The 23190-nt window shown below is 35.1% G+C and overlaps 2 protein-coding genes across 3 annotated transcripts in view; one reads left to right on the top strand and one right to left on the bottom strand.

Moving 5' to 3' along the window:
• Positions 1-17016, bottom strand: part of sano (CABIT domain-containing protein serrano) — a 90190-nt gene extending 73174 nt beyond the window's left edge. For both annotated transcript variants that reach the window (XM_013313351.1, XM_013313349.1), the window contains exon 1: positions 16697-17016. The gene's annotated coding sequence lies outside the window, so the exon portion shown is untranslated. The remainder of the gene's footprint in view (positions 1-16696) is intronic.
• On the top strand, positions 4505-7675 carry LOC106118506 (uncharacterized). Its single transcript, XM_013313166.1, has 3 exons — positions 4505-4547; positions 4885-5791; positions 7603-7675. Exons 1-2 carry the CDS (start codon positions 4505-4507, stop codon positions 5784-5786), a joined length of 945 nt encoding a protein of 314 aa, XP_013168620.1. The 3' UTR covers positions 5787-5791; positions 7603-7675.
• Positions 17017-23190: the final 6174 nt, after the last annotated feature.

Raw genomic sequence — 23190 nt, forward strand, 5'->3', positions numbered from 1 at the left:
TAAAATGTTTTTGTATAAGTTTCTGAAGTGAAAACCCACTGTTAAAAAGTTTTATTCAGAGCCAAGCACACAAGGTCGTCCGTCTTTACTCAGTTAAGCATGAAGTAAGAAATAAAGTCACGGATGGAGTGTAACCACATTCCTGTTATACTGAATTAGCAACGGTTAAATTTAACGACGCAACACTAACCAATGTGTTTTTTGAACTCTAATATCTTGCTTTATGTAGTTTTCTTCTATGATAGAATTTAAAACTGGTCGGTTATAAAAAAGAAAGATGTAATGAATTCGAAATTCGAAAATGGAACATAACTGTTAAATGCCTTTATAAAAGGACAGGCTATAAGTGTGATATTTTGTGCCTATTTGATTTTTGGCATGTTAACTCTAACGATTCCTGTTAATAGCGACGGAGAGGATTCAAACTAATAACCTATCCATTTAATATAAAGATCAGTTTTTATATAGCTACATTCATTTGTATGGTGACTAAGAGTGAAGAGATAAGATAGTGTTATCAAAATAAATCAGAATATATATCTTTGTATCTATTATGTCTGTCAGTCATATAGATACTTTTTTATATTTACACAAGTTATGTCTGGTTTCAAAGGCCGAATGGAATACAGATAAAAAAATTAGGTGACTTTCTTCTCGAAGTGGACACGGCTTTTAAAAGTATGAATACGTCGTAACGAGTCATATTGTCTGTCTGTCGCCTCGCACACTGAATACATATGTGTTAAGGGTAACCAACCTTTAAAAAAGAAACTTTTTTCTATTAAAAATGTTCTCAAAGAACTTGCAATCGAAAATTCGTGAATGTTTTTGAAAAACGATTTAAATACAATTGTTTATTTCTATTCCTATTTTATCCTTCATAACAAAAATTATAGAACCCACTTGTTCGATTAATTTTATTATAAGACAGATTCTCGATAGTTCACAGTTGTTCGTTGTGCGCGACGGTTCGACATTATGACAACCGTCCATTAAGTACAACATTAATCCTCATACAAAATTAATTCGATACTTTATAGGCGTCAGTTGTCAAACTAGTCTATCTTAAGTAGATACTATAGTAGCCGGTTCATCCAGACTATGTTCTACATCTATGCTAAATTTCAGCCAACATGGAGCCGGTCTAGAGATACCTTCTAACAAACATCCATCCTTATATCCATTCATTCGCATATATCATATTAATAAGATTAGAAAAAATATTTAGCAGACGGCTTCCCTAATTTTAATTTATACATCCTCTTCCCTGCCTAATCACTACCCTTTTCATCCTTTCCTTATTCGAAAAGGGTGGGAAATAAAAAATGCCTATAAATAAATTATATAAGATAAATGTCCTGAAATTGGAGCAACATAAATGGTATCCATTTCTCAAACCAAATACACCAATGTCTACAGAATTTCGTAACAAGAGATTTTCACTTCAAGCCTTCTTAACGTTATAACGCAAATGAGTTTCTTGACCCAAGCTTTCTTAGTCCTTTAGTATTTTTTTAAAATGATTAATTAGTGCCAGTATTCATTATGAGACGTTTTATTTGTCTTCGGTAGAAGGAAGTTTTCTTATTGGATAAACCTGAATAGCGACTTATGAAGGTAATTTATTATTGCCAATTGTCCAGTGATTTTATTGTACAATTAGTATTAAAAAAACTTAATTAGTAGCCTATGTGATCTTCCTGAGTATGTTCTACATCTTTGCCTGATTTCAGCGATATCCATAAAGCCGTTCATCAATGAAAATTCAAACTTCTAGTTCAACGCAATCAAAAGATACAGCCGTTTATGTCGCAAATTGCCGCATTTTTTTTAAACAAAAGAGACAACTCTGTGTTTCTAAAAGCTGTGTCATGGCAGTGAAAACCTACATCTATATTAAGTAACAAAATTACAAGGAGATAGGTTTCGTTTAGTTTCATAGAAGAAAATTAGACATTAAACTTTCGATTATCTGTATGAAGATTTAAATGAAAGAAAGCGTAGAAAATAACAATCCAGTGGTGCTCAAACTTTTTATAATTCAAAGTTCGAAAACATGATTAATTATGATTATTTAACATTGTAAAAGAAATTCTTGTCTATTTCAACTATGATATGATTTTTTACTGCAATTAATAATAGAGATCCAAAGTAACAAGAATGTAAAAATTCTGGAATTATTAAAAGTTTGAAAGCGACGGACTTCACACTTTCACTTAACAAGACATCGCTCTGATGACTTAGCTTAAATGATTTGCTTTTAAAATGAACAAGTGAACACAGTTAAAAACGCATTACATAGACACGACTGAGATGTCGTTTTATAAGTTTAATGATTCCTAAACTTTTTCTTTTTTTAATATCTTACTGTTTTTTGAAACTCCTGGTACGATATGTCTTCTCCAATTTGTTTCCTTCCTTGATGTTACGTGACAGTTAATTCTATCTATATTAGTTTGAATTCACGCTACGGCTACAAACTAATACCGTAAGCACCAAAATGGCGGATATCAAATAGACACAAAATACTAAATGTTATAGCTAGGCCGTTTATAGAGGTCAATGGTATTGCAAAATGACTACGTTTGCTTTATTAAATTACTTTATATAAGAAGTTAAAAGGGATGTGATACCATTAGATTCCTGACTAGTACCAGCTCTCTTGCAGTTGTTTTGCATTCTTATTATAACTAGCTGTGCCCGCGACTTCGTCCGTTTGAAATACTGTCTTTGAGCTACGCACGGTACCAGTACTCGGACATTGCAACATTACTTTATTTTTCTAAAAATAACTGAATTTTCTCTCAAATAACCATAGGCTATGTTACTCCTTATTATATTAGCTACCTGCTAATGAAAGTCCCTTTAAAATCGGTCCAGCCATTTCAGAGATTAGCCGGAACAAACATACAGACAAAAGTTGTAAAAAATGTTACTTTGGTGTATGTACCCCGTATATATATACATATACATGTAGTAAAACGGTTGTTTCAATATTACAAACATACACTCCAATTTTATTTATATATATGGATGACTGTAGTATAGTTTTAAAAAAATATGGCACTAGGAACAGCCATACGTAACTCATAAAAATAATTCATCGACCACGTCTTAGTAATACATCAAAAAAGCCATTTAACTTCGAGATAGCTTCGCGATTCCAATAACCGATAGTTTGTATTCTTTTGTTTTGTTATCGGGCATACATCGCTCGAGCAAAGGTCACGCTTGAACCTAAGATTGGAGGAATAAATTATGAAGACGGATCGTTATCCCATCCCAGAATAATACGGTATGGATGCTACGTAATTATTGCTGTATTTTTCTTTGTACCTACATCATTATGTTCTCCTGGTACTTTATTCCCGTACTATATCTAGTTGATTAGTTTTATTATCTTGATTTGAAATGAAATGATTTTTTCTGCCTTATAATCTTCTGCAGGTTTTGTTCTCCTGGTACATTTGGTATTTGCTAGGAAATCTCTTTCCGTGCATCCCCTCCTCTGTCGAATTGTCCGTTTGTCTAAGGGCAGCGTTCGCTTCGCTGTTTCGGCGATTTCAGGTGGCCGTTCGCTCATTTGCCACATTATAATATAAAAAAATGTTAGGGTTTGCTTTGTTCGTAGTTAAACGCTCCTATTGAAGTTCCTAACTCTGGCACTAGTTGTCCGATTTTCAACTTATTTCTGCGAAAGGTATTGCGTGAGATTTGATCACAATTTTAGAAACATTAAAAGCTATCCAGTAGTTTTCAAATGATAATTGAATAATTAAAGAACAATAGGAGAGGCCAAATGAGATCATTTTCGAATCCATTTATCATTATATCTTTCGATACATCAATCAATTTGTCTGTCTGTATCCTTGACTTACACGCCTACTAATATAAGTATTGTTATATGTTTTTTGTAGTAATTTGTAGGTTAGATATTAAAGTTTTTGCTGGTTGATGATTTTAAATAAAAAGTTGCGAATGCCATTTAATATTTAAAACCAAAACTTTTTATGTAACTTACTAATATTATAAATGCGAATGTTTAGATGGATGGATGTTTTGAAGGTATCTTCAGAACGTTCGAACGGATCTCGATCAAATTTGGCATACATATAGAACATAGCTTGGAAGAATACGTATGTCGGCTACTAATTATGTTTTTTTAAAGTCCGCGCGGACGGAGTGGCGGGCGACAACTAGTATTTCTATATGTCTATGATGTTGTATTTAGTAATATGAGTTGACCTTGCTAAGAAATAATTAATTATATTTCATCGCTTCATTTTTCGATATAAGTATTAACCAGGTAGTCCCCTCAACCTACAGGTGACTTTGCACGCTTAAAAGACACTCAATTTACTAAGTTGAAATTTGAATTTCACGCGACTTACCTCCACTTCCGGCGAGTCGAGGACAGAGTGCGAGACCATTCCGACTTCATTCCCTTTTCGTGCACGGTGAAAACAACACGCGTCAACTTAAGAAAGAGGAAAAGAAAAGAACAATGCCGAAACGTAGTGCTGAAGATCAAATATCACATTACGAACGTAAGATTAGAAAATTAAGAGAACGCGAAATCGGACGACGTCGCCGTATTCGCATCATATCTGATTCTTCGGCGTAATAATTTTTTCTTTAGACATTGTTTATATTATTTGTTAACAACATGTGGATGGACATAATACTTGTGTTCTAATACCACTTGTCGATTATCGAACACGCTATCGACGTTCAACAGAAAAGGCCGTGAGCCTTGTTCGTTGAAATATTATTATTCATCAGGACAGGCCGCGAGCCTCGTTCGTTGAAACAAAATTCTTCATTGGAGCAGGCCGTGAGCCTCGCTCGTTGAAGTAACTAAGTTAATAAATATTTTGGTTGTAGATACTGAATGTTTGGAGCAAAGCCTTGCGCCACAAAACAATGACCCTGAGCCCGTCGTGGAGCCCGAGCTCGCGCCCGATCCCGATCCTGACCCTTTACCGGATACAAGAGGCGAATCAGGCGATCCACAGTTGGACCCTGATATTTTAGAAGCCCTCGGTGAGTCAACCAGTGACATCTCAGAGTTTGGAGAAAAGATCCACGAAAGTTTGGCTAAATTATGGCTTCCGCTTTTGGTTAAGGGCTTGCCTAGAGATAAGAAAGATAATTTATTAAAAGATTACCTCATACCCGACAATTGTAGGTTGTTACAAGCACCTAAGCTAAATGCCGAAATATCTGCAGCCGTAGCGGACTCTGTTAGGAACAGAGACAAGATCCTAGTTGCCCATCAGCAACAATTAGGATCGGGCATAACTGCCGCCAACCGAGCGTTAAACATTCTTTTAAGCGGCGAAGACAAGAAAGCTTCCATAAATCATTTAAGTAATGCCTGCCGCATACTTTCGGATTTACATGCAACAAACACGAATAGTCGCATTAAACTCATAACACCAAACCTAGATAAGAATTTTATCCACATCATTCAAGATTCAGTACGAGACGAAACTCTGTTTGGTAACAATCTTTCTGATAAGATCAAGGCTGCCAAATCAATAGAACGTCAGGGTCTGCAAATTAAAAAATCTATTTCGAGATCTTCCGGACCTCAAACCACAAGCAACCGCTCTTCAAACTCGGGAAACTGGTCCGGCCCGCCCCGGTATTCGTCGATTCGCGGCAACCGAGGCGGGAAGAAAGCAATATCACAGAACCGCCGCGTATACCCGAGCTCGACGCAACAGCAGTCAGCGTCGAAACCTGCAGCAGCGATCAGGCCTCGTGCCCCGGCACCGCAGTAACTCAGGTACATGCAGGCAGAATTAAATACTTTTTTATTTGCTGGTCTAAAATAACCTCCAATCCAGTCATTTTAGATTGGATACAAAACGGCCTGTCCATACCTTTTTGCAAGAAAGTAAATCAAAGAAAAATACCTCACAATACTTTTTCGAAGTTAGAGCATCAGGAAATGTCAACAGCGATTCAAAAACTAGTTAACTTAGGCGCCGTAACGAAATGTCTTCCGAGTAGAGACCAATTTGTTTCCAAAATATTCCTTGCAAATAAGACAAGCGGCGGCAAACGATTTATATTAAATTTAAAACCACTAAATAAATATGTTTTAAAGTGTCACTTCAAGATGGAAGATTACCGAACGGCGGCGAAGTTAATACCTCAAAACGGTTACTTAGCCACAATTGATCTAAAGGAAGCTTATCTACTAGTTCCTATTCATGCTAAACATAGAAAATATTTAAGATTTCAGTTTAAGATAAACAATCATAATACAACTTACGAGTTCACTTCGATGCCTTACGGACTTTCCGTGGCTCCTAGGGTGTTTACTAAGATTATGAGAGAAGTTATAACTCATTTGAGAAATGCAGGCTTTAATTCGGTAATCTATTTAGACGATATCTTATGTATTGGCAATACTTACGAAGATTGCATATTTAACATTAACGAAACTTTAAAACTTTTACAGTGCCTAGGTTTTGTCATAAATTACGATAAAAGCTCATTGCGACCTCAACAAATTTGTAAATTCTTAGGTTTCATTTTTAACACTCGGAATCTAACTATTTCTCTCCCAGACAGTAAACGTAACAGTATCTTGCAATTGGTTCAGAAATTTTCACACATGCATACATGCACTATTAGAGAATTTGCTCAATTGATTGGTAATCTTATTGCTGCGTGTCCGGCAGTTAAATATGGTTGGTCGTATACAAAGCTATTAGAACGACAAAAATACCTTGCTCTTTTAGAAAATCAGGACTATGAGAGAAAGATTAATTTACCTAGTATTATCCTTGAGGATCTTACCTGGTGGATCAACAACATCAAAACAACGTCGCATCCAATGCGAAACGCCAGCTATAAAATGGAGATTTACACAGATGCATCACGTACCGGCTGGGGCGCGGTATGTGATAAAAATCGAGCTCACGGCGGATGGTCATTTAGCGAACGTAATCATCATATAAATTACCTCGAACTATTAGCAATATTTTTCGGACTCAAGAGCCTAGCATCCAAAGAAACCAATTGCGCGATACTTTTACGGGTAGACAATACTACAGCCATCAGCTACGTAAATCGCATGGGCGGAATACAATTTCCCCACTTAAATGCGATCGCTCGGCGAATTTGGCAATGGTGCGAGATGCGTAACATTTGGATCTACGCGTCTTACGTCAATACTAAAGAAAATCGAGCTGACGTCGAATCTAGGATTATAAATCCGGACACCGAGTGGGAGCTGTCCGCTACTAGTTTTCAAAACATCGTGTCATACTTTGGACGACCAAACATAGACTTATTCGCATCCCGCACCAATGCTAAATGCATAGACTTTGTCTCTTGGAGACCAGATCCCGACGCAATAGCTGTAGATGCTTTTACTATAAGCTGGAGTTGTTGTTATTTTTATGCTTTCCCCCCATTTTCTGTAATATTAAAATGCCTAAGGAAAATAATAGAGGACCGAGCAGATGGTATACTCGTTTTTCCTCACTGGCCTTCGCAGCCTTGGTTCCCCTTATTACAAGAGTTATTAGCGTCCGATATTCTTCTCCTGCGACCTAATAAAAATCTTTTACGTTCGCATTCCAGAGAACACCATCCTCTACACGCCAGCCTTACCCTGGGTGTCGCGAGGCTCTCCGGCAAGCTTTCTCCGAAAGATGCCCACCAGTGGCCCTCGAACTCATGCTAGCATCGCTCTCCGATAGTACGGTAAAACAGTATAACGTGTCCTATAAGGCTTGGTGGCAGTTTTGTGAAAACAGAAACATTAGTCAATTCCATGCCTCAGTATTCCATCTCTTGTCTTTTCTAACAAGCCAATTTAATAACGGTTGCTCATACGGAAGTCTTAATTCTCATAGATCGGCGCTATCATTATTCCTCGGTAACAACATCGGTTCAGACGAACGAATATGTCGATTACTTAAGGGTGCTTATAAAACAAAACCAAACGCCCCCAAATATATACAGACATGGGACCCCCAATGCGTCTTAGATCACATTGCAGAGTGGCATCCCAACATCACGTTGAGTTTGGAAAAAATTACAAAGAAGTTGGCAATTTTACTAGCTCTCTGTACAGCCCATAGAGTACAAACCTTATCTTTAATTAAACTAGAAAATATTTCATTTTCTCAAGACAACGCGAAGATATTAATTGCCGATATTATAAAGACTTCCACCCCAGGCCGAGAGCAACCTATACTCCTTTTACCATTTTTCTCACAAAATGTCAATATTTGTCCAGCTACGGCTTTGAAAGATTATATTTCTGTCACAGAAAACAAAAGGAAAGAAAACAGAGGTAAACTGTTTCTGACTCACAAACCACCACACAAACCAGCCACGTCCCAGTCAATTAGTCGATGGATTAAACAAGTACTATCGGAGAGCGGCGTGGATGTATCGACGTACGGCGCGCATAGCACGCGGCACGCCGCCACATCGGCGGCCAGTCGCGCGGGCCTGAACGTTGATGCCATCCGCAAAGCTGCCGGATGGACCCCTTCATCTAATATTTTTGCACGGTTCTACAATAGAACCCTTATCGATGAAGGGAACTTTGCTAAGTCCGCTTGCCATACCTCTTTAATGTCTGATTTATGATTTTCTCAGTAGATAATTATCGAACTAGAACTAGATTGTTAAACCTTTAGGATTACATAATAATTGTGTCTGATTAAAAATAACGATTGTAACTATTAAATATATTCTAAGAATTATTTATAGTTTTAGTAACGAGTAAAACTTTCCGCTCCGAAATTCTACCTGGTTAATACTTATATCGAAAAATGAAGCGATGAAATATAATATAAGATCAAACGAACTTCTCAAGTGAAGTTCGATCGTTATTATATGAATCGCTTCATTTGAAGATATAATCTGTTACCCGCCCTCCCGTAACGCCACTTCGCTAACCCTAGTATGGAAAGTTTAACTCAGCACTCTAAAAATAATGAAGTCGGAATGGTCTCGCACTCTGTCCTCGACTCGCCGGAAGTGGAGGTAAGTCGCGTGAAATTCAAATTTCAACTTAGTAAATTGAGTGTCTTTTAAGCGTGCAAAGTCACCTGTAGGTTGAGGGGACTACCTGGTTAATACTTATATCTTCAAATGAAGCGATTCATATAATAACGATCGAACTTCACTTGAGAAGTTCGTTTGATCTTATATTTTTTGCTATTAAAACATGCGATGGCCGAATGAATTGTATATTTAGAGAGACGAAGTCAAACAAACAATATTTTGTCCGTATTTTATGTTCATGTAATACATAAATTAATAAAAAAAATGGAACCCACTTGCAAGTAAAAAATCGAAAATCATTTTTTTTTAAATCGGAGCACCAGGGGCGGAGTTACGCGGTTACATACAGACGAATTGATAACCTCCTCCTTTTTAAAGTCTGCTAAAAATAGTATACAAAATCTTTTAAATGTTTTTTGCCTTCACATTTGATTTTCTTAAATAAGAAATAATTTTAATTTCCTTCTTATTTAGATTTTATAAAACCAAATCTTAAACCATTAGATTACGTTTAATATTTAAAACATTACTTGCCACAAAAGTGATGATCACTTAAATAGTATCTAAGCTTTGTCTAATACAACACTTAGTGTATCCCTTAGTAACCGTCTCTTAGTAACATAGCGGTTTGCAGCATTAAGATGCGTTTGTGGGAACGTTTACTTTTAGACCGGATCTTCGCATCAAACCCACAATGTTTTCTACTAGACAGGATAATTGTGGGCAATTGACTATTCACCCTATCTTACCATACTATTTTATAAATAGCAAACGTTCAAGCAACTGATATGTCAAAGAATAATAGTAATAATAGGTTGTAATTGAAAATTTTAAATCAAAGATTATTCACCACGATTTTAGACTTGATTGACGGGAAAAAAACATGTTTATTTATAAGTATCAACACTTTGAGTGCCACTGACTCGTACTACAGATTTACGTACTTTAAAATGAATAGCATTAAACGTCTTGATATAAAATTGTACAAATTGTGCGTTACAGTGTTCTTCCTTTATACTTCGTTCGTCGGTGCTCGATGCCAACTCTAGTTAGGAGTGACAATCAGTGCGGGTTGACTTCACACATATCTTTGAATTTCTTCTTAGATATGTGCAGGTTGCATCACGATGTTCTCCTTTATCAATAGAGCGTTGGATCGATGTAAATACAAATAACCTCCTTCTTTTTGAAGTCGGCTAAAAACATGGCGGCGATTGAACCTGGACATGTAGACTGCGGTGTGGTCTGGTTGAGCGATTAACACCGCCACCCTCGAATCATCAAATTTAGATATAATAAATTATTCAAACTTTCGTGAGACATTATACTAAACTGATATATAAACACGGCTAAACACTCACGTATATTCGTCCGGTGGCGGCACCGACTAGTTTCGAGCCCATCGGGGACCCTTCTTCAGGATGAGTGGTACTGGTATTATTTCGCGGACGCGGCCCGTCGCTCACTGAGCTAACTAAACTAGTCGGTGCTGCCACGGGACGAATATACGTGAGTGTTTAGCCGTTTTTATATATCAGTTTAGATATAATACTTCTAAATTAATAAAATATAGAGTAAAATAGGGCATGTAGTAATTTCCAAGGTTATTTCATGATTAGCGCGTTACTAAACAATAATTCGATTTCGGTCAAGTGCTTAAAATGAGGACTTTCACAGGTAAAAGAGAAAATGCCGATAATCTTATCTATAACTAGTAGGTTATCGTCCGACATATTTACTCATATCGACTCCATATCTAACGAATGATAAAACTTCACGTGTATTGATTACGTGCATGTGATTACAATGTTTATAATTGTGTCAAGTAGAAATATATAATTCTTTATGCATTGAAGAATCTTACTAATATTATAAACTAGCTGTCGCGAATGTGTACGCGTAAAAGAACTTAATTAGTAGCTTATATGTTCTTCAAGGCTATGGTCTACATCTATGCCAAATTACAGCGAGATCCATACAGCCGTTTTGAGGATATCTTCAAACATCCATTAAAACATTCGCATTTATATTAGTAAGATGCGAAAGTATGAATGTATGTTTGATAGAAGGTATCTGCAGAACAACGGATCTTGATGAAATTTATATATTTCGATTTTATTAATTATAGATTCTTATAGTTCTGCAAACTAACTAGCACACTGAGTCGCCAGTATCGCGATTCTAACAGAAAATTAAACATGACAAGACCTTAAAACACCGTCCTCTAGTATTCTGTGATATTTTTGGTTACATTTTATTCCTCCGGGTTAGATAATCTTGTGACTAAGGAAGTACAAAACATCAGGTCTCTTGATCCACAAAATTTGTAGCACAAAAGACCTGATGTTCTATATATTTTCCGATGGTTTTTAACAAGTAAATCTTTAGTAAAAGATACGGAATAACATACTCAAATTTAACACTAGGTTAAGAGTGAATCAGAACAAAATCAAAGACCGTTAGGTCCCATTGAAATAGTCCGGTAACACCGATTCTCCGTCGGAACTCTTGACCTTTTCAAATGAGAAAAAAAACAAGCATATATTATAATAAAGATTTTGGACCATCGCGAACTATGCTCGACAAGATTGTAGGCTAGGTGTACGGGTTTTTTGTTCCTATTAAAATTGGGTATTAGTCCTTCATTCTTGTTTTGTTTGCAAAAAGATAAAAGACGATCAAATATAATATTAGATCTGCCACTTTATATTTTTTTTTATTAAATTTCATATCATACATTTTAATTTTTACGTTAAAAAAACCTTGAATTCTACTAACCGATGGTGTTTGGGTATTTGTTGGAAGGTATCTTGAGAAGGGTTCAAGGCAACTCGATGAAATCCGCCATAGATGTAGAACATAGAAGTTATAGAACTCATAGGTTACTAATAGTGTTTTATACAGAGTCACGGGCGACGGCTAGTTAAATATACAGTTAAATAAAAACCACTAATGAATAATAATATAATGACGTCAACAAACAGCATCATTGTAAACTTAACTTGTGGTAATCTTGACCTCAAAACGTATCGAGTAACGCACGATCCGATGATTTGAATTCCCAAGTAAATATGACCAATAATTATATCGAAACTAGTTGATGACCAAGACATCGTCCGGGTTTTCTTTGTTCCAGAACTAGCTGTCGCCTGCGACTCCGTACGCGCGGAATACAAAAAATCACAATTAGTAGCCTTTGGGTTCTTCCAGACTGTTCTATATTTATTCCAAAATTCATCGAGATCCGTTCAGGCGTTCTGGAGATACCTTCAAACGCACATCCATCCATCCATCTAAATATTCCCATTTATAATATGTAAGATAGTAAGATTGGGTACATGAAACATCGGTCAATTCGATGATGTGTTCCGGAACTAAGAGGAAATTAAATTAATTTTATTCCGCATTTGTTTTCAATGGAAATCATTTGACGCCAATTTAAAACAATTTATTGAATTTAACTTAGAAAACGGTACAAATCTAACTGCGCGAAGTCCCAAATGTAATACTAAGTTGTGTATAAGATTGTAAAATAGCCTAAATAAAAAATAATATCTTATATAGCAAATACATATATCTTACTAATATTATAAATGCGAATGTTTAGATGGATGGATGTATGTTTGAAGGTATCTCCAGAACCGCTGAACGAATATTGATGAAATTTGACATAAATATAGAACATAGTCTGGAAGAACACATAGACTACAATTTTTTTTAATTCCGCGAGATCTGAGTCGTGGGCGACCACTAGTAGCGTTATGTTATGAGATGGTTCGTCAGTGGAAACTCACTGTTATTGGATATAAGCATTGGTGTGCATTATATCACCGAGTAAGCGACGCCTTGACCGACTTAAGAGCTCGTTTCCTTGTTTTATTTAGTTTGTGATATGTTTACCGTTCACCTCTCGCGATGGTTTAGACAGCACGGAGACATTCGAATGTGCTAACTGTACGTAACCACTTAACGTTGACCCTCGTTTACCTACATTTTTGTGACCAGTTTAATAATACGTAGCTAAAACTAAACTAGATGGACACAAAGACACGAGTAAGTGCCAAGACTGATCACAGCATAAATATTAGATCATTTACGAGCAACTAACAGATTTATAAGTAGCCTATGTGTTCTTCCAGACTGTTCTACATGTGTACCATATTTCATCACAATCCATTGAGCTGTTCCGGAGATACTTTCTGACATTCATCCATCTAAACATTCGCATTTATAATATTATAATAGGAACAATAGTAAGGAAGATAAGAAGTAGGATATAAAATGGTGCGTAAAATTGTTGATAATAGCCTAATTTTGCGTACAAAGTTTCAGTTCAAGGTTCGATTACGTGATGAAAAATAATAATTAGTCAAGGCCTTGCCCTCGTTGTTTAAATTCAATTATATCGACGACATTTCGCGAGCCATTAATGCTTTTGCTAGCAATTCGTGCGTCGAAACATTGAAACGCGAAAACGGTACTAAGATTAGTGACGAACTAAATGGTGTAAGATAGATTTAAATGTCTTTACTTTGTCACTCTGCCACTGAATGTGGAAATAACATATCTATAAATGGATAGGTGATTGCTTAGGAATAGCAGCTTATCCTGTTTCTTTTTTTTTATAATAGAAGGGGGCAAACGAGCAGCGGGATCACCGATGTGTTCAACGACGCCCATGGACATCAGAAATACCAGAGGAACTGCAGATGCGTTGCCGGCCTTTGAGATAGTGATAAGCTCGCTTCTTGAGTAGCAATATCTATCAGCCGTTATATCTGAATTCACGTTCATACGAATATCCTTTTTCACATAATCCATCCATACTTATTTATTCTTCTTCTTATTTAGTACTTTTAGACATAACTAGCTGTCGCCCGCGACTCCGTCCCCGTGAATATATAAAAAAAAAACTTAATTAGCCCATCCATCCACATCCATCTAAATATTCGCATTTATAATATAAGTAAGTTAAATAAAAAGCAATTCTTCAAGGCTTAAATCGAAAAAAAAATAAGAAAAAAAAATGAATAAATAGTATCCTATGTCCGTCTTCTGGCTCTAAGCTACCTCCTCACCAATTTTCAGGCATATCGGACAAGCCGTTCTTGAGTTATAAATAGTGTAACACGACTTTCTTTTATATATATAGTGTTGCGATACACCGGCACAGTGTCGGATTTTCTTCCTAACAGTTCAAACTTTAGCCGAGTTTAGATATTGAAAAATTTATTAGAATTTATTGGTTTTACAAGTGTCATATATGTATTAAGTTATGTACAAAACCCTGACCACATTCTGTTAACCACAAAAACTCGAATTCAAAAGCAAATTGACTTTAAAATATTCGGCATACAAGATAACTGTAATTCGTAATGTATTTATTCTCTAGTATTATTCGTTGTTATATAATATCAGGTCAATGTCTGTATTTATGAATATACATGTGGTGAGGTGGTGGGCAGAATGAAAGATTTTCGTCTTCTTATTATTTTATTTACTGCTTTACAATATCTTTTTACTTGCACTCCTTTCGTTTTGCCGTCCTTCCATAATTCCGTTCACTCTGTCCGATCAGTCATTCACGCGTCTCAAACTTAATTGTCTAACATTCGTTCAAAAACCACAGTCCTACATACAATTAATCATTAACTCGCCGATATAAAAAAATACATACTAGTTGACACCCGCGACTCCTTACACGCGGTATTAAAAAAATACTTAATTAGTAGCCTATGTGTTCTTCCAAACTATATTCTACAACTATGCCAAATTTCAGCGGCATCAGTTGATCAGTTCCAGAGATACCTTCAAATAAACAGCCCACCATCCATCCAAACTTTTGCATTTATAATATTAATAAGATTAGTAAGATGACTAGTCCTATGTCCCCGTAGTGGGGTATAGGGCGTCGACGGTGCGCCGCCAGTTCGCTCTATCTTGGGCTCTGCGTTTGGTCTCGGGCCATGTCAGGCCAATTGCCTAGTAAGATTATATATTATAATTGATTGTTTGGAGAAAGTAAGGATATTATTGTGTTTATTTAGCTATATCTTTCTGTGATTTCAAATGCTAGATTTGAACGAAACATAAATACGATTATATTTCATTCAAATTTTATATCTCGCTTATTCTCTTTGAAAAAAATCCAAATCCACGGTTACTTTACTTTGTATTGACGTTTGGTAAAACAAGAAGTGACATAGCAAATATAAATATAGTAAAATAAATGATAAAATTAATTCCGTAAAGAGCGAGACAGTAACAAGTTAAGCATGAAATCTCACTTGACATGGCTAACGGAAGAAATGTCTGTGGACCAAGATCGATGCGATGGACGCTCCAGATTTGAACTTGTCTAGGAAACGACTGGCTAAGATATGCAGGGGTACACAACATTTTTTACATGATAAATATATAACAAAACACAGTCCATGCAAATTCATGGCGCAAAATTGTGTTAGTGTTTTTTATAGTTCCAGATGGAGAGTTCGATCGGCCATTTAAAGTTAACATACGAAGAACATACTATGGAAGAACACATAGGCTTATTAAGTTCCGAGCAAACGGGGTCGCGGGCGACAGCTAATAAATAAATAAATGCTTTATTATAACACTTGTATCATGTGGGAGCCTTGGTTTTTAAACAAAACAAAAAAGCCCTGTGTTTCAGGGGCCAATCTTTTAGGTATATTTAAAAAAAAAATAGCCTCGATGATTTCCATATGTTGCGAACCCCTGGAAAATCATTATAATTTGCTAAGACAAATAGACGTGCAATCTATTAACTATAACAAACATTGCTAATTCGTCTTCAATGTTATGACTAACTAAGAGATTGTTTAGATATGTAGAAAGGATGTATGAATTGGTCATAAGGTCAGCTATCAACTAAAATCGTGACACTAATGCATTCGTGGAAGCATAAATGTGAAAGAAGGGAATGTGTTCAACCTTGCCAAAATATATTCATAAGCGACCTATCCCTGTTATTTATGCATCCCAATTTTCAGGCAAATTTATAACTAACCTAACCTAAGCCATTTGCAAAAATCAAACTTTTCGTTCTCCAGTTATTTTCAATATTAATTTGCTTTGATGTATAAAAATATTTTTTAGTCTGATTTGAGATGCTTGGTCAATTAGACAAAATTTTATATTTGGTATGTTTTTTTTGTTTGACATTGTTAATTTTAGGTTATGTTATAATATAATAGCAAAACACGCCTCGTTCTCATTTTAAAAGAGAAAAAAATACAAACAAGAAAAAACATTCAATTAAAAACTACAGTTTCTATATTTTAGAAGTAATATGATTCAACGTACAACTCAGCCGAGGTAACGAAAATGAATAAAACAAAAACAAAACAACTTTTTAAGTTGTTCAAGACTGGCTCGAAACTAGATAGGTTTAAGAATAAAACCTGACAATATTGTATGACTGTTCTTAAAAAAGGATACATGCAAAATGATTCCATACTTTCAGAGTAATCATTTGCTTTATTAGAAAGTTAACCTAAATATGATTAAACTTAATTAGTTTAAATTTGCATAAAACTGTTAGATAACTAAAACATATTGAAACAATATTGTTCTTTGATGTTTAAGTTCTGATAATAATTTATTACGGGTAATATTAATTAAAAACACTTACCAAATAACCTAAAAGTTCCCGGATACAGTTCAAAAACCTCACGTAAGCACTGCACAAAAGTTAAACTACAATACACATACAAACACTGTTTGTACAGAAATACTTGTCAATGCAATGGCAACTTTCTAGTTGAACTTTGCGTAAAACGCGATTTTATCACGTCCCAAACTGTTCAACGCAAAAACACAGGTCAACACAGGCCGTTTTACTTCAACAATATCATTTGAATGTGATATCTCGTTGTAATTTTGTGACGTAAAAGTTTTTTGGGAGCTAACGGGATTCACGTCCGCTCCCCACCGATGTTAGCTCGCATCTGAGCGCAAGCGAGACCCGACTTGAAGATTGACCTTCGCATAATGAAATGCGACGGCATGAAGTTAGTTACATAGACCGGTTCCTTTAGGCAAAAGTGGTTACGTGTGTGTTTTATCTATACTTTTTTTTAAATCCTCTCTTCACTCTGAATTCACAATAATCATCTGAGTTTAATCTCGTCTTTAAATTGCATTAAATTTTTGAAGTCGGCAACACAACGATTACTCTTCTGTCAAATTAAGGTCCTTTGGGATTCTTTGATTAAGTTTATTAGAGACGGTTGTCAAGATTTAAATTTTTTTTTCACACGAATGTCGCTTCCCATCAAGATTATTTTTTTTATTCAATTTCTATACATCGCTACAAAAAATCTAGATAAAATGAGAAAGATAAAAGATTTATATGAGAAAAAATATAAAGAAGAATTAGATGAGAAATAGGGAATAGAAAATGTAGATCATTTAAGTTATTTTAATCTTCATTTTGTTTGAAAAATTATTATGTTTCCTCTTAATAATTAGTATCGAACGACGCAATAAAAGACCAAGAGAATCATGGATTTACATCTAATAAATATCCACGCATCCGTATGCGTTAAATGACCTTTTTAGCACGATTATGAAGTCAACGAGTCAACTAATTTCCTTATTATTAGAAAAATGAAAGCAACTTTACCAAGGTGAAGATCTCATTAGGACTATGACTTAGTTACTCTAAAAGGTTCAGCCAGGGCCGGTTTTAGTAGTTACGGCGCCCGGGGCGACATTTTTCGGCGCCTTTTTTTGGTTTCGGGATCAAAATCTTTCAAAGATAGGGCGCCTTTTATATTCGACTCTGGCATCTGCGGCGCCCTTATGCCCGGCGCCCTGGGCAGTCGGATCCACTTCGCCCTAACGCTGCTACTGACCTTTTACTTTGATGTCCTTATATATAGTATAAGATATTATATAACCTAATACGGAGGACAAAAAGCTAATTTCATTTATGATAACCAATATGAATACACATAAATATACATAATGTAAAACTTAGACTTTTAATGACGGGACCTGTCATCGCACGTATTATATCAAAAAAAAAGGAATGAATAAGAGTGATAATAAATATTGTGATAGCAATAATATTGTGAAGGATGTTGCTAATAACATAATTCTACCATTGTTTTGTGTTAAATACAGTTTAATGTAATTATATTTAAACGTTGAAGGTATTTGCAGATAAGGTGATAAAATGCTAATCTATAATAATAAGTAGCATTGCTTGTAAAAAATCTAGCTGAATATTACTCAAGTATCATACGCCTATAAATGCAGTTAAAATACATAAAAAAAAAAGAATTATTACTCGCATGTCAAAGATTGTCTAAAATTAAACGCATTGGATATCAAAAATGCAACTGTCAAGCATCATTCGATTACCAGGTCCGACATGAAAGATAAAAGATAAATTCTAACCGGTATCATGGTGCAAAAGGTAAAAGAAAATGCGATCGGTCAAAGAATAAAGATGTCTGACACCGCCCCAAACTGCAACTGATTTAGCGTGATTAGATCTTTAGTGTCGATTTACACTGAAATACTTAAACAAAACATATTTTCGTCTCTCTCAGACTCTTTGAAAAAAACAGAGACAACAATGTTTTAATGTAAGTACGGCACTGGATTTTCGTGGTTAATTTTGACTGAATCTTTTGTTTTTAAATAATTTGCGTTTTATTAAAGCTTGTTTTTAGCGGAGTCATGTTGACTTTAAGAAGATTTTAATAATAATATTCAAAAATCACAAAAGGGCCTTACTGATCTCTAGAAGATATAGGAACGGCTCAAAGGATCTCCAAATTTGGCATAGATGTAGAACATAGTGTGGAAGAACACATACTAATTATTAAGTTTTTTTTTTATTTGCTCGGACGTAGTCGTGGCCGACAGCTAGTATTAGATAAATAAGAGTAACAGAATAGTAAATTTCTTTTACCTAGTGTCGATTGTCAAATGTTTTGTCAGCGTGATTGCGTGTTTCGTGTTTTGTTTTTATTTGATCCGCGCAATTTTATTTTATTAAATAATATTTAATACGTCTTGATTACATCAATATGACAAATTGTGGAAATGAGAAATGAACAAATACTATTATAAAGACAAATTACGTCCTTATTATATTCGCCTATCGTTTGAAACATACAAAAAAGGTTTGGTTGTTTTAATGTGTTTATGCATTGCTAGCTGTCGCCCGCGACTCTGTGTGTTCTTTTAGACTATGTTCTACATCTAAGTCAAATTTCAGCGAGACCCATTAACTCGTTCAAACAGATACCATCAAACATCCATCCATCTAAAAATTTGCATTTATAATATTAGTATGATAGGAAAAATTATTATGTTATTGCATTAGTTAGAAGTGTAAACAGTATGTTGGTTTGTTTTACTATACACTAATTATACCACTATCTTAAATGGTGAAGCAGCCAAGTTAACCCTTAATTAAAACTAAAAAAAGCGTCAATTGGTTAAGGGTACGGATTTTAGATCACGAGGTCGGGGGTTCGAATATTGTCGTAAACCATATCCTAGCACAAGCCTAGAGCGTAGTTGGAATGGTAAAAGAAATATTAGTAAATTTACAAAAAATCTGCTAATATTTAAAAAAAAAATCGACAAAATTTTTTGTAGCAAAAAAACTGTTTTTTAGTAAAGTCTTACGTAATTTTCTCTAAACTAGTTCAGTAGATTTTTTTAAATTAGTTGTTCTTCACACTGGACACCATCGAATTAAGGGTACGATATTTTTTTTACAAGAGGTTTGTCCCACAATATTAATATTTTTTGGACACCGTGACAGCGTTAACTTTTTATAACGACACGGGCAACGGATGTACGTTTTTTTATTTATAATGTAGGTGCAATTAAAATTAAATTTTAACACATAAAAAATAAACGAAAGTAATTTAGGAGCGCAAACGAATCTTATCGGAGCCGTGTAAATTTCTCTCCTGGTTTTTTGAATTCGAAAAATAAAAATAAAAAAAACTAAAAGTTGGGAATTTGCAAGGAATTAAAGGTTCCTTTATCTTATTTTGTGAGCTTTGTATCTTCGTCTTCCAACGTTAATTTAAAATTTGTCGCCTCAAGGTTGAAAAGAAATATGCCGTGTGCATTCTTTTCGTCTTGAGATGAAAAGATACAACATATCCGACCTGGTTTTACACCAATGGGACTTATACATACATCTACTTATCAATTCGAATGTTTAGATGGATGTATGGATGTTTGTTAGAAGGTATCTCCGTAATGGCTCAACGGATCTCGACATAATTTGTCATAGATGTAGGTCATAACTGAAAGAGCACATATACTTAATAGTCTTAACTTTTTTTTAATTCTGAGCGGACGGAGTCGCTTCGTACTGGTCTAAACATAAGTGGCGGTTGTTTTAAATGGCAAATATGTTTTTGCCTTTTCTTATTTCACAATTAAAAAACTCTAATTTAACCATGCACATCACGTTACTGACTTAGCTATTGTTGATTGTAGGGTAACTATGATTTTGTGTTTTAGCGGACAAGTTTGTCATACAACTCAAGTATACTTGAATCTCTTATTGGCATATATGGACCTAAGAAAATTAATAAGGATATAAGAGATTAAAGGATGATATTCACAGGACAGATAAAACGATAGGTGAGTGGTGTAAATCAGAATAACTACTTAATGTACTTCTTTGTTTAAAAGTAGCTTTTTTTAAAAGCATGCAATACGATTAGATTACTATTTTGTTCCTTTGAGAAGGAATATCTGTATAAAATAAAAATTAAATTAGTATCGTATTTTGGAAACTGTAAAAAGTTTTTTTTAAATAGACAGTGCTTTTAGAATTTATCTAAAAGTATTGTCCTTTTATAAATTGGTCACCCTATGAAACGTTGTTCCATAAACACTGACAGATATATAGCTATCTCCGTCAGACGCACACTAATTCATAATATTCCCGTCTCGCATTTTGAAGCCTGGCACAGGATGCAGGCGTGCGGGTTGTTTTTTCGAAATTTGAATAAATTTACACTTTTAAAGAAAGTTCTAGGGTTCATAAAAGGTTTTCGAACTCTTTGCCTTCATATTGACGATAATATTAGCAAGAATCTATTTTTGTTATGATGTGATGGAAGAACGCATAGGAAGGGAAAATACTCTCTTTGTGAACGTCACCTCCTCCGGTGATAACGCATCTGCAATTTGCAAATGTCCATGGGCAGCAGTCGCTTTATAAATACAACGAATTCAAGTAGCCGCTTGCTCGATAGGAAGGCCACGTTTGTTCCTGGTAATCTTCAGAATGGCTGGACGCATTTTAACGGCATTTGGACAGTAAGGTAGGTGATGAACGCGGTCATGTTATAGAGTACCTACTTTTTTGTATATCTGCACTGAAATTTCGGTCGATCGCTTGTAAAGAAATAGTATTCCCTTTCAACTTTATTTCTTTTTTAAATATTTAAGTTTTGTTCAAGTAACGATGGATATTATTTTAGGCTTACTATGAGGTGTATTTTATCCGATTGTTGGAGTGTTTGTTCAGTGTGCAGTGTACTCTTACGAAGCCAACGAATCTTAAAGTACATTCGCGAGCCCCCTACAACGTTACATCGAGAGATCTGTACATTTTGTTAAAATTGTGATACACTGGGTTGTAACATTTTATTTATACTATTAGTCGTCCGCGACTTCTAAGCTAAGAATTAAAATAAGTAGCCTATAATATGCCAGCACACATCAGCTACATTTCAATTCAAGTCCAGTGAAAATCGGTCCAGTCGTTCCAGTGATAAACGAGACCTTGCGCGCGACAGCTAATCCTAAATAGTTGCCAAAATATGAATAGCCAGGGTATACCTTTATTTTTTAATTATCAAGTATGTTAATTACTTAATACTTGTATTTATATAAGATTTTAAGCTTTTATCTCCCCCCTCCCATCCTCATAAGGTATCCCAGCCATCGGAGTCGGAGATCGATAAGCCAAAGCAACGTATTTAGGGACCCATCGGCCAATCCAGATACCGCCGGCGGGACGCCAGCGTTGGACTTACAAGCGATGGCTAGAGAAGGTGCAGGATAGACGACTTTGGCGATCTCTTGTGTCGGATGCCAAGACACACTTCCGATTGCTTTGAGAGGTGTAAGTAAGCTTTTATCTCTTGTTTATATTTAAACAAATACTGCAAACTCTCAGTGTGTCCACAACTTGGGGATTTTCCTGCGAGCGCAGTATGCTAACACTATTCTAGACAGTAAAAGTAAAAAGATACGGCGTTGTTATTGGAATCTATTAGAAGGATAATATTATTGCTTTTAAGTGAAGTTTACTTGGTACATTGCATTTGCTGTAATACTTTAATATTCTACTAGCCGTTGCCTGCGATTGCGTTCGGGACGTATTAAAAAAAGCTTAAAAAGTAGCCTATGTGTTCTCCCAGACTATGTTCTACATCTATGCAAAATTTCATCAATATCCGTTGAGCTATTCCGGAGTTACCTTCTAACAAACATCCATCAATCTAAACATGCGCATTTATAATATTAGTAAGAAGTAAGATAGTCTGAAATGTTACAATAGATGGCGCTATTTCATCCTTTAAACCGTTAGTTTTTGAAATGAAAATCTAAACATATTGTTATCTCTGTTTTGTGTAAGATAATGACAGAGATGACGATATGTTTCATATTGAGATTTTGTTCTCACAAATGGTTAGTCAGATATTTTGGTTTTAATAAAATTAAAAACGGATTATAAAATAAATGAATATGAAAAGACAGAAAAAGTAATAAATGTGAATCAAACCGCGGGCTTCCATTGACCAAACACTAACATAAAACATATTGACATCCATCTCAATATTGTGCAATGCGTCTTTTATTTGATTTCTAAGAAACATGATTCAAGCAATCAGAGTTAACCAACAAATTATTTGTAATGGAAATACAGTGCAACCTCAATATAACGAATCGGAGGGGAACAAGTAAATATTCGTTATATCGAGTAATTCGTTAAACTGAGGTTCGTTATGTTAAGGTTAGGATGGTCTAAAATTCGTTATAAAGAGGTAAAAAAATAGTTTTATTCACCTCAACATTACGTACGCATCTTGTTATAGCGAACAACTTCTACTAATAAATGATAAC

This window comes from Papilio xuthus, unplaced genomic scaffold (assembly GCF_000836235.2).
Source record: "Papilio xuthus unplaced genomic scaffold, Pxut_1.1 DF827570.1, whole genome shotgun sequence".
Taxonomy (NCBI): domain Eukaryota; kingdom Metazoa; phylum Arthropoda; class Insecta; order Lepidoptera; family Papilionidae; genus Papilio; species Papilio xuthus.

Bases quoted from the DNA above. Each gene is read 5' to 3' on its own strand.
- LOC106118506 (XM_013313166.1), top strand. From the start codon at position 4,505: ATGCCGAAACGTAGTGCTGAAGATCAAATATCACATTACGAAC. The intron at 4,548-4,884 runs GTAAGATTAGAA...TTTTGGTTGTAG, and splicing joins TCAAATATCACATTACGAAC to ATACTGAATGTTTGGAGCAA.